General features: G+C 39.4%; 1 protein-coding gene across 3 annotated transcripts in view; it reads left to right on the top strand.

Moving 5' to 3' along the window:
• asic1b (acid-sensing (proton-gated) ion channel 1b) overlaps positions 1–5,492 on the top strand; it is a 181,375-nt gene extending 175,883 nt beyond the window's left edge. For 2 of the 3 annotated variants that reach the window (XM_004547622.3, XM_012918207.3), the window contains 4 exons: positions 1,916–2,007; positions 2,315–2,394; positions 2,985–3,086; positions 3,783–5,489. In XM_004547622.3, the coding sequence (XP_004547679.1) occupies positions 1,916–2,007; positions 2,315–2,394; positions 2,985–3,086; positions 3,783–3,878 (370 nt within the window). In that variant the 3' untranslated portion in view covers positions 3,879–5,489. Of the gene's footprint in view, positions 1–1,915; positions 2,008–2,314; positions 2,395–2,984; positions 3,087–3,782 lie in introns of all 3 variants that reach the window. The other variant, XM_004547619.3, reaches the window with a different exon arrangement.
• The last annotated feature ends 6,808 nt before the right edge of the window (positions 5,493–12,300 follow it).

Below are 12,300 nucleotides of genomic sequence, written 5' to 3'. Positions count from 1 at the left end.
TGCCACGTTCAAAGTCACTTAAATCACCTTTCTGCCTCATTCTGGTGCTCAGTTTGAACGTTAGCAGGTCGTCTTCACCATGTGTACAAACCTCAATCCATTGAGTTGCTCACATGTGATTGTCTGATTAGTGTTAATGAGCAGTTGAACAGGTGTACCTAATGTAGTGAATATCTACATGTGTTGCATGGTGAGGTTATTTGTTGATTTTGGACAATCCAAATATTAATATTTTCACTGTGCAGTTATTGCAGGACAATTGATTTAGTATTGTTTCTACATGATACTGGGGGCTCGGTGATTTAGTGGTAAGTGCGCCGCCTCGTCTGGGAGGTCATCTGAGGAGTTGAGGACAATGTTACCGTTCCACCAAATTTTAGACATAATTGCACAAAAGTTAAAGTTAAAATTTAGAACAAATTAGGATTTACCAGAGCAGTCTGAACGGACAGAAGAAATGGATAAACTATTGAGGGAGGTGTGTTGTGTGCAGCTGAAACTGAAACATAAAGGTAAATAATTACATTTATTTAGTAAAAGTAATTAGTAAAAATTTGAAGTGGCTAAGTGTGAGTACTCGTGCTGCAGTGTCAATGTTACAGTGGTTTAGCCCAACCTCAGTGATGGTTGGCTGGCTGTCTGAAGGTTTAATTCACATTTCAGAAAGAGTTTTTATGTCAATCATAAATCAGATAATTTAAAAGCACAACCAAGCATTAAAATAATCTCACGGCCGTGGGCATGACATATCCAATTTGCCAATTCACATATCAAAATCTCATGGGTTACATCAGCCACCTTGACCATCCTCTTATAAAGGCCCACATAGTTTACTAGTTTCCAACGGGGGAACAGCAGATTACATCCACTCTACTGTAAAATGTTGGCAAGAGCTGACAGAAAGAACAGAGTTCCCACAGCTTCCAGAAGCTGATGGATGCTTTTGAAATTCATCCAGAGTCAAAAACCTGCTGGGCTGAAAAACTCCAACTCATTCATATTTAATAACATGATATTTTGTTTTACCTTCATTAAAATGATTTTTTGTGACATTTGTACTTTGACTTGAAGGCTGTGATTAATTTGAGTGAGCCAGGTCTAGGCTCGTTTTATTGCACATGCTGGCTTTCAAGGACACTTAATGGAACACAGCCATTGTTGATTTGTAATTATCAGTGTGCAGGTGAATAAACGCTGAGACCCACTGACCTCAAAGTGTTTGATGACTGTTTCTCATTGTGTGTACTGCTGATGGGCTTTAAAAAAAGAAGTCAGTGCAGTCAGAGTGACCTGAAGTATAAGATCTCAGGCAATTTTAAAATGTTCTCCACATTATCACCATGTTACCAGCTACAATTTGCATCGAGTCATTTAAAATGAGCCCTTGGCTTCAGCAGAGTTGATCTTAGGACTGGCAGCTTATCACTTGTCTTATAATGCAGGACTTGTATTTTAAGGTATAAAACTGAAAATCATGTACCAAAAAAGGAAAACTACAAAGTCAAGCTGTGGTTTTGATCCCAACCCCAGTGGGGTGTAAAGTCTGACTTCACCCAGAGAGAGGATATTTAAGAATTACAATAATAGTCTGTCTTGCCCTGGGCCTTTAAACTAATCCCCTTTCTTCTTCTTTATGCTGAAGTCCTGAGTTTTAGACTTTAACACAGTATGAAATCAAACAGCTACCATCATTTCCCTTGTATTCCTCAATGGGCAGACCCACATAGGGGAAATTAGTAAGTGGTGACAGGTTATTTGCTCAACTTAACGCATCTTCTCTGTTATCTGCAGGAAGTGGCAGACTCACCAATCACCTCCTCTGCCTGAAGACGCACTGATAGAAACGTGTTTGAAATGTAAACTGTTAGTTTTAAATATGTGAATTAAAACTGCCTGCTTCCCTTTCTGTTAACAGTGATAACATTCTGGTTTTGGATATCTACTTTGAAGCGCTGAACTACGAAACCATCGAACAAAAGAAAGCCTATGAATTGGCAGGCCTTCTGGGTAAGGAAATGGCTGTCAAGTGTTTTCTTAGGAAGAGATAATGTGCAGTATGCAGCATGACAGTTGCTTTGTATCTAAAATGACAGTAGCGCAAGTGCTTGCATTTTTTATGAGGTGTTCAGGTCCCAGAAGAGACACAAAAGTGTCTCTTTAATCTTTTTAACTGCATATTTGCAAACGTCTATATTTGCTGTTACATTTCTCACCTTTTAGATGTAAAAAAAAGACGCAAAGTGTGTGTGAAAGCTGACCTGTGTTTCGTGAATGTATTCAGGTACAAGTTTTGCTTCCTTATTTTTCTTTGCAGGTGATATTGGTGGTCAGATGGGTCTCTTCATTGGGGCCAGCATCCTCACCATTCTTGAACTCATTGACTATCTATATGAGGTAAAAAACGAATATCTATTGTGTTTTTATGGTCATCTGTGCTACTCCAGCAAAATAGAATGACTTGCTGGCAAAATTTCATTTTTCACACAGTGTTACCATGCGCACAAGGACGTGTTTTAGCGAGCATGACGAACGCTCTGTCCCTCACAACCCTGCAGCCCATTTCTGCATTTCTGCACGGCACTCACATCTTAGCAGTAGCAACGCTGAATACATTAACATTTTGAATGTATTATATTTTAGATTAGTCAGGATGTCTATGTCCACTCTCATTAGAGTAACTCTGTGCTCCACACTTCCTTCCTCCCTTCTCTTACAACTGAAGTACTAAGTGTTTTTATGTGTGTGTCTGTTAGTCCTTGATTAGAAATGTGTGTGAGAGAGAGAGAGATGGGCAGAGCAAAGCAGCTACTGCTCATGTGCAGGGTCACCGCGCAAGCATATTTATAGATACATAAAATAAATCACATTTCTATTCCAGTCAAGTATGTGGGTTTGAACTATGATGAACCAAAAACAGAACACTTGGATGCTCACCAGAAGCAAGAAAGTACTTTTTGGTAACAGGTGTGCTCGTCTATTTTCAGGTGATCAAATACAAGGTGTGCCGGTGCATGAAGAAGAAACACAAAGGCCGCAAAAACAATGACCGGGGAGCTGTGCTGAGCCTGGATGATGTGAAACACCATGTCAGTAGTGTGCTGTTAAGTACTTTCACTGTGTCAGACGGCATTGCGTTGACAGGGGCACACTCTCTGCTTTGTCTTCACTGCTCTCAACTGGAGTCGAGATCAAGGAGGTGGTGGGGTGGTGGTAGGAAGACGAGCAAATGAGAGAGAAGAGATAGAGATGGAGGAAGTTTGGGTGGGGGGACTTGAGAGACACGGTAGAGAGTGAAAAAGTGATTGGGATGAGAGGGGGAGAAAATTGAGAGGGAGAAGTAGGAGAGCGGAAAGTGGCTGGAATTTAATCAAAGCTGGGGGACAGCACCAGCAGGGACAGGCCGGAATTAAAGCTTTGGAAGGTGTGACAGCTCACTTATTTCCAAGTGTAAATGAAGCCAGTTCACTTTAATTGTAAGTCAGACCTCAGACAGAGAAGGGAAAGATATTCTCCACAGCTGATCTTCACTTTGTAGTCCTCTCCTTTTCTGTTCACCATTATTTTCAGCATTTTTCAAAGTATTCCTGAAGAATTTATTTCCTCACTCATCTCAGCCCGAATTGTTGCTCATGTCATGCTTTCCTGTGAAAGTGTTTATGAGCTTTTTATTTAGGTTTTCTTGCACATTTATGCTCCTTCGATCTCAATGCTATATCTTCTGCTGATCATTTCTCTTACCTGCCTTTTGACTGTCTGCCTCTCTCATCCCATTTCTCTCTCAGGCTCCTTGTGAGAACCTGCGTACACCATCAACGTATCCTGGCAATATGCTACCTCATCATCCAGGCCAGGGTAACTTTGAAGACTTCACTTGCTGAGCAGAACCCAGGTGAAAGTGTGTGTTATGCAACCAAAGCCACCATACAACGACAACTGTCCAACGCAGGGAGGGCGAGGAACTGATACTAATCTAACAGATGCACTTTTTACATGAAAACTGAGGAAAATGGACGAATCAATCGTGACAAAGAATTTGTCAGAGGAAGTCCTAAATGTTTAAAAAAAAAAAAAAATCTGTAATTTTTCCGGAGAACATTTCATGCAGCACTCTTCTGTGTTTTTCCTCTGGATTACTGCCGAAAAGGATGCTCATGGAGAAACCTTGCCAACATGGACCTCTCTTTCAAAAGACAAAAAAATAAAGAAATAAATAAGGGAAAATGTACAGTTATCTCACCATAGACAGTAGATCAGAAAAAAGAGCCCCCATGCCTTTATATAGCACAGCAACACATGATGGTTTCACACAACACTGGCTTGCTAGTGTGACGAATATTCATACTGCTTACTCCACATGTAGCAACATCTAGAACTGTTGCAGTGCTTCATAAAACAACCGCTGGACTCTGTGTACTTTGTTTGCGAATGTATCTTTGTTCACAATGAGTGTAGTTGCGTGTGCAGGAAATACTTTCAGGGGGTTGCGATGTAAGTGGAGGTGGCGACGGTGGTAGAGGTGCATCATCTACCATTTAATGTACTGGTGAAGATTTCAGGTCTCATCATGTAAATGCATGCTTGTATTTGTCCAGTGCATGTTTTTTTTCATATCATTTCTAATTTTGATTGATTTTTTTTATATATATAGACTTATATACATTTAATCATTATATTTACCAAGTCTGCCTCATTTACAGAAACATGACAATGATACATGCCATATATTCCTGTGTGCGTTTGTGTGTGTGAAGGGACAGTGTTGCAACATTAGGTATGTTGAGTGTTTTGTTGATTGCACAAATGGATGAGCTGCACCTAATTTCATTTCTTATGATTTTGTTTTTTCATTCTTTCACTTCTTTTTCATTTTCACATGTGACCACGGGATGAAGTGAGAAGGGTTTTTCTGTTCTTTGTTTCTTTGTTTTGTTTCCTAATGATTGATTGCTAAAATCCTTGTGTGGGGTTGTTACATTTTTTTTTCTGTATCTGTGTTAGTTGCAAAAGTCTTATCAAAGCACAATACCGCCAGTATGTAGAGGTGATGTAAAAGAAAACGTACTATTCTTCTTGATATATTGTCATATTATTAATATCGTGTTGATCCGACTGTTTTTGATTGTTTCTTTCTTTCATATAAAACACTCAGCAGCGCCTGATTTTCCTGTCTCCATTTTCCAGGTAATAGCCTGGTCTATTTAGTTATCAAAGCATAAATAAAATGCAGATATCGTTTTGGAAAATTGTTTGTTTTCTTCACTGAATTTAGTTGTTTCTTTGTTCCTTTGCTTGAACAGGCAAACAGAAACAAAGCAGTGTATTTTCCAGCTGTAGTTACTGTTTAAATGTTCATTTTTTAATCATGAGCTGCACTTAGAAAATCTGATTAAGCATTCTGCACTCCATCCAAGGCATTTTGCTATCTCTATTTCCCCAATCGACATGTTATCTTGTGTTTTGCTTCATACAACATTTTTCTTGGAATTAAATCAGCATTATGAAAGAGTTTGGGGGCAAGACTGATATTGCTTATCTACGGCAGCCATTCATTTGTGCTGCATTTTAACAGCTTCAAGCCACAACACTGGTATTTTGGAGCACAGTACTCTTGAAATATGATTACAGATTCAGCTGCTGTATGACAAAAGGATGGATGAGAAATATCCTGCACAGCCGATACAAGTTTTATCAAGATTGTCAGTCAGCCAGCAGTATTCTACTGTACATCTGGTGCTGCCAACTGCCACAGTTATATTAGAAAAGCAGCTTGGTGATGCATGACTCTGTGAATATTAGAGCCCAGTACCACCTAAACCACGGTCTGCCTCAGAAATCATGTCCTGTACTCATTTGGCTGCTCGGTCCACTGCTACGAGACGTCAGGGGTTAGTCGAGGACGACAAGTTTACTTTTGCTTTATAATTTTTTCATGATTTCTTTAAGTGCAGAACCGCATATCAGCATTGTTCATCGAATGAGAGCAAGCACTCATTTTTTTCTATTATTCAGAGTAGAAACCTCAGCTGGTAACCACACATTAATATACAAGTGTTAAAGCTCGTATCACCTACAATATATGATGACATTTTTTTTCTTGTTTTAAATGTCTGAAACATGATTTTGCCTTTTATCCCTGATGGTTTTATTGTTTTTTGTTAGCCCTGCCAACAAGACAAATTAATCAAACAAGTTTGTTTTTTTAAGAAAAAAGATGCTCATTTCCTGCTGGCATTTGTGTCTTTGTGTGAGCAACAGCCTGCGAATCAGTAGATTGCGGGGAGGGTCAGAATACAGGAGTACTGCCTGCCAGTGACAGAAATCCTGCAGAAGATGCTTGCTGCATCCTGATAAGCCTCCAGGGCAAAGCAGGTGGGGGCTGTGTGGGAGGTGGTAATATCAGCGGGAGTTCAGAAACTGAAAATCTTTCCAAAAATTCTGGATTAACAAGAGTTTCCTGCAATCTGGTGGTTTAATTGTTTAATTTCCTGCGTTGTTTGAAATCTTGGCTTCTTTTCTCCATGAATGAGGTTAAATCATCAGGCTTTGTGCCCTCATTTACTTGCAAGTGGAAATATCTGAGATGATGGCTCCCTCCTTGCTTTCACCTTGTTGGTTGACACACAGCCAATCTGTGGACAGTATATAAGAGTTGCTCCTGTAATGGAATCTACCCCAAACTGTCTGTCCTTCTTAAACGGCTTTAACTCCCTCATATAATCACCAGCTGGATGTGATTTACTGTACAGGCGGCTTTCTTGCAGGGAACCTTTATTGTTTGTTCTTATATTTTAATGAGACTTGTTGTGCTTATGTTTTCACCCACAGCTGACAGTTTAATCTCGCCTTCTGATATCACAGAACATGCACTCGCGCACAAGATCTTTTTAAATCTGAGGTAATTTCCGCTTAATCCCGTTATCACATCTTATCATCTCCATCAATAAGGAGATGACACTCCTGCTTCACAATGTGGCGTGCTGTCTTTTGTCATTTATGAAACAAACACACACTAAAAATCACTGGGTCCTAAACTCATCCTGCTTGTACACAATAATAAGATGGCCACCTGAGGAGAGAGATGCCACTAATGTCAAGACACAAAACTCCTCACAAAGCAGGGGTCCGACCAAGGCCAGCACCCTAAGGCTTTGTGAGCAATGAAGCAAGGGAGTGTGAGGATTAGTAAGCATCACAGCCATGATCCAGGATGAAACAAGGAGCATTCACAAATGCATCAGGAAGATGACCCCCCAAGATGAACTGCTACCAGAGCGCCTTAGGCAGCTGAAGACGGATGGTGATGAGCAAGAGGGGAAGGAAATATCTTAGAAAACCAAGTGGCTTACATTAAGAAAAACACAGTGGCTGAAAACAGGTGACCGAAAGGACAGCACAGATCCTCTGACTGGGGCAGTACAAGATCAAGCTGTAAGAAACACCAGGCTCAGAGGATCTAAGTGACAGGCAGACAATCCAACACACAGTAGCAGAATGTAAGATTCAAGCTGGGACAGCACCTACTGAGAGGCATAGCCGAGCAGCCGGAATAGTGTACAGCAACATCTGCGCCACATGGATTAGAAGTCCCCAATTCCCAGTAGGAAACACCTTTGAAAGTGGCTGAGAACAACAGGGCTAAGGTCCTTTGGGATTTCATGTTCCAGACAGACAGACAGCTGCTGGCCAGCCAACCAGACACAGTTTTGGTTGAGGGGGAACAGAAGACAGCAGTTGTGATTCATGTGGCAATCCAAGCTAAGACAAAGCATGACGTAGGAGAGGTTGAAGGAACACTTGGAACAGGTGTGGAAATTAAAGTCCAAAGTATTCCCAGTGGTAAAAGAAGAGATAGTGACTGGCTCTGGCAGATTCTAGGCACAATGTTACTGTTGATACGTAGCTATTTATTTACTTGATAATTTTGTTACTCTGATATGGTGTTAACCACTGTAAAACTGTCACAGGTTTCTTGTTCACAGTGTGAAATGTTATGCACAGACCTTATGAAACCACTCACCACGAGTGGCTAAAAGGAGAAGTCCACTTATTAAAATATTATATTAAATGATGATACACAGGTTTGTACTTAAATTGCGTACTGCCTTAGACTTCTGTTTTATTGTATTTGAGAAATAAATTATAATTTCAATCAACAAAAGCAGTCCACATACCTCTGCCAAGGCTGTAAATTCCCTCGACGTCATGTATGAATAGTATTCTAGCACTCTGTTGTATTACTTTTATTAAGGTAGATGTTCTGAATACTTCTGCCCAATAGAAATATAAAGAATAACAGCATTGCATGAAAAAAGTGACCTTGGCTTGGGTATTTCTATTTTATTGCATTATACTTTATTTGCAGAAAGCTGCTGGTAAAGTTAACCCTTATTGCCCTAAAATACAGCCACTTGTGAACTTGTGATTCATGTGCCGTGAACTGCTTTATATTTCTGGATCTATACTGTACAGAAATAAATGAATTTTTAAAGAAGGGCTGGCACTCCCACTTGTTTCATCCTCTCACTCCTGCCTGCACGTCAGATGAGTCACGTTTCTGGTATAAATTTATCCTGTCAGATCTCTCAGTGCAATTAGGATGCTCAGCCGTTTGTCATAGATAAGGCCGCGGCCGGCTCCTCTGGGCTTCACTTTACATTCAGCTCGTTAAGAGGATTAATAATTGCCATGCAGTCAGGTTTCTCACCACTCAAAGATTCCAGACTCGGTACATCTGATTTGCCTATTCATCTGTTAAAAGTTTAACCCCCTGTTCTGTTGTTCGGTATCAAAGTTGCTCTCTCCTCTAAAGGATAAACCTAATCAGCTGCTATCTTACCCACACAGAAGGTAAAACCCCCTTGAATATTTGAAGCACAATGTGGTGCTTCTGAGTCCCATAAATGAGGATTTTTCTTCACCTTGTTCCAAAAAAATCATAATGTATCCCCCCTCCTTTCTGGTTTGCACTCACACAACTCCTCTCCAGTCAAACACAGACAGGCTATGCAAACAGATGGGCTGCCATGTTTTGTACTGTTGTAGCTCCATACTAATTGGGGCGGAAGTGCAATAACATCAAAGTCTGGAAACAAGAACGTGTTTGATTCAGCAGCTGACATCCAGTGCGTTAAAGGTTCTGACTGGTTGTTTACTTGTCAAAACAGAAACCACTTCAGAGGTACAGCAGCCTCATACTGGCCATGTCTTTTGATGAAACATGCTAAAAAATGCATTCAAAGAATGTCATGTTTCAGTTCAAAAACCATCCAGTATGAGGTCTCTGCAGTTGTGATTTAATCACCTAATAAACAAGGAAGGAGTCGATTTACTAATTTATAAAACCCTACGATGAAAGAAAATGTGGTGTCTGATGTTTTTTCAGGATTTTTTTTAAACTCTGTTCGAGAGTGAAAATTCAAACAAACATGACTGCGGGTTCAACTTTTTTTAGCTATGTTTGTTTATTTTTTAGAGACTTTGTAGTCAAGCCTAGTGATTACCGCCACATGCGTCACTCTTTTTACCCTTTATTCATTTGTAATCTTATAGTTAACACTCAATAGGTCAAGTGTAAAGACCCCTCACATAAAAAGGATATGGATAGATTTGTATCTTTGTATCTCTACACCTGAACAAGGTGTAAGCTGGCACACATTGGTGTATTTTTAATCTCTTAAACCTTGTAAAATAAAGGCCTTTTTATAGAGACTTATCTAACCTACCCGAGTTTCTGGTCTTGGATTTTTTAGGCCATTTTTGGCAACATTACTCAGAACATCTTTATTGATCCCCATATTAAGAGCAGTGGGAAGTCACAGAGGGCCAATAGCATTGGTGAAGGGCACATTTCTGAGAGATTTCATTTATTTTTGATGGTAGGAAAAATCTGACCTCAGAACATACAAACTCAAAGCACAATGCTTTTATCCGAGGTTCAAACCCAGCCACTCTAACTCATTTGTGCCTGATGAATTTAGTCCACAAATAAAGACATTGAAAAACATTTGAAAATAGTTTCCTAAGAAATATCTTAAAATTACATCTGTTTTTCTCCCACATTAAAGGCATGATGTGATGTGCCATATTTTTCTTTTCTGCCTAGCCCAAGATGTTTCCTGCTTCACCCAAAGGCCCACTGTCATTACACTGCTTCAGAGCCAACGACACTTGTGTCAACTACTCTGAGGTCAGACTTGGGAGGCCCAGTGGTGAAGGACACTATTGCTGTCTTGTCCTTGAATATTTTAAGATTAATAGTCCATACTGATTTGTTTCCAGGCCAGTAATGATGTACCAAAACAGTTTTAGATTTTTCATTAGTTATTCTGCACAAAAAAGGAAATGTTAAAATCTTGAAATGTTTCATTTTTTGCGTCAGTCATTTAATGAAATTGGTAGGATGATGGACAAAAGGATAAAGAGCCATCTTCAACTTCACAGCAGTATCAGCTTGATATGACTTGAGACCACCAAAGAACATCAGCAAGTTCTCCAAGATCATAGAAAAGCATTTTGAAATTCCTGGATGGTCACACTAAGTACTTCTCTTATTGCAGTCTACTGCCCTTTGCATGATGAATGATGACGTTAACTAATAAATAAAAACTACTTACTGCATTATTTTGAAAGCATCCAGCATTTCCTTTTAATGGCTACCACTCAGTCACGACAGGATATTCCTTCCAAATGTCTCTCTACGAGGGCCTCACATGCTGTTTTGTTTGGTTTTAATCCATTTTGCAGTCCCTGGCAGACAGATTGACTGGATGGCATACCAAACAAGACAGTGTTAACCTTTGTTTAACTTTTACAAATCCAGACAGAGTTGTTTGTTTTGGTTTGCTGCACATTGCATCCATAGAACTGGTTTTTAGTCACCAGTCAGCCTGGAGAGATATCAGACGCTGAATATAATTAAGTTTATTCATTTGGTTAGAGGGACAATGAATTTTAATTACAGTTCTGAAAAAAGAGAGATAAGCAAAAGGCTAATTTTCATAGTCACTGAGCCCGTATTGCCAATAATTTATCAAAGATTGAAAGAAGAAAATGCAATCAGATTATGATAAAAGGTGCCAATGCTCCACTGTTAATTTAGTTAATTAACAGTTTCATTATCTTCATTTCATTTTCATTTCAAGATTACTTGTCAGATACTGACTTATGCTATTTTTTCTTGTGCTTCGTACTTCAAGTTAGCACTTGTTTAATTAAAGAATAAAATGGGGGAGCAACACACAAACACAATAATGTTTTTGGATTTAGTTTTATTTCATTTATAACCTTTCTTAATTTAAAAAAGGCTGTGATTTCCCTTCATGTTCAGTGAAATTAAGTTAAAGTAATTACTTTTAAACAAGTGCCAAAGTACAAAAATGGTACACAAGGTACATGGTACACACTTTTCAAGCACCTATATTTATCAATCATTTCATATGCACTTTAATTTAGAGGGGAAATTTTTTTTAAAAGTGTCACTTTGGACTCGAGATAATTATGGTGAAAGAAAAATAGAGCCAAATTACAGAGCCAGAGGCAGACAGGTACAGTTCTGTGAAAAAGAACATTTTTCACAGGAGTCTATGCACTCCTGTGAAAAATGAGTACACGCTTAACGTTTCCATTAAAATTATATTAGCAGCCAGGAATTAAAAAGGTAAGTGGCAGCCAGGTATTGATAATCAACAAATCATCACCAATTGGGAGCACCTCCATAAAAGCAGAGGTTGTGGCAGGTTGCTGGTCTGGAGCATTTAGGTGTGTGTTTACACTATCCCACAATCTTCGCAGGATTGGACATCCCAGCAAAGTCACCCAAAGATCACATTGTGCAGTGCTTAGAAAATTTCAAAAAACACAAAAACATGAGATACTTATTAAACTCAACAGATATTTCCTACTTCATGGCAGTGTAACTAGATAAAGACTGAAAAATTATATTTTGGTTGGAAGGACTGGAAGGAGACAGTCGCTTCTTCTCTCTAAAAACATAGCAGCATGGCTTATGCAAACTTGCGGCTGAGCAAGCATTATGACTTCTGGAGCAATGTCCTTTAGACATACAAGTTCAAAGTGGAGCTGTCTGGCCATAATACACAACACTGCGTTGGCAAAAACCAAACACAGGGTATCAGCTCACACACCTCACATCAACCGTCAAAGCACAAACTTACGGGCCTTGGAGTTACTGAGTCGACCATGAACCAAAGTGTTTTAGAGCCAGATGTGAGGTTATCTGTTCAACAGCTGAAGTTTGGTTGAAATCATTGTCCAAAAGGACAATGATACTGGATCACCAAC

This window comes from Maylandia zebra, linkage group LG5 (genome assembly GCF_041146795.1).
Source record: "Maylandia zebra isolate NMK-2024a linkage group LG5, Mzebra_GT3a, whole genome shotgun sequence".
NCBI lineage: Eukaryota > Metazoa > Chordata > Actinopteri > Cichliformes > Cichlidae > Maylandia > Maylandia zebra.
This window is presented reverse-complemented; position numbering and strand designations above follow the sequence as displayed.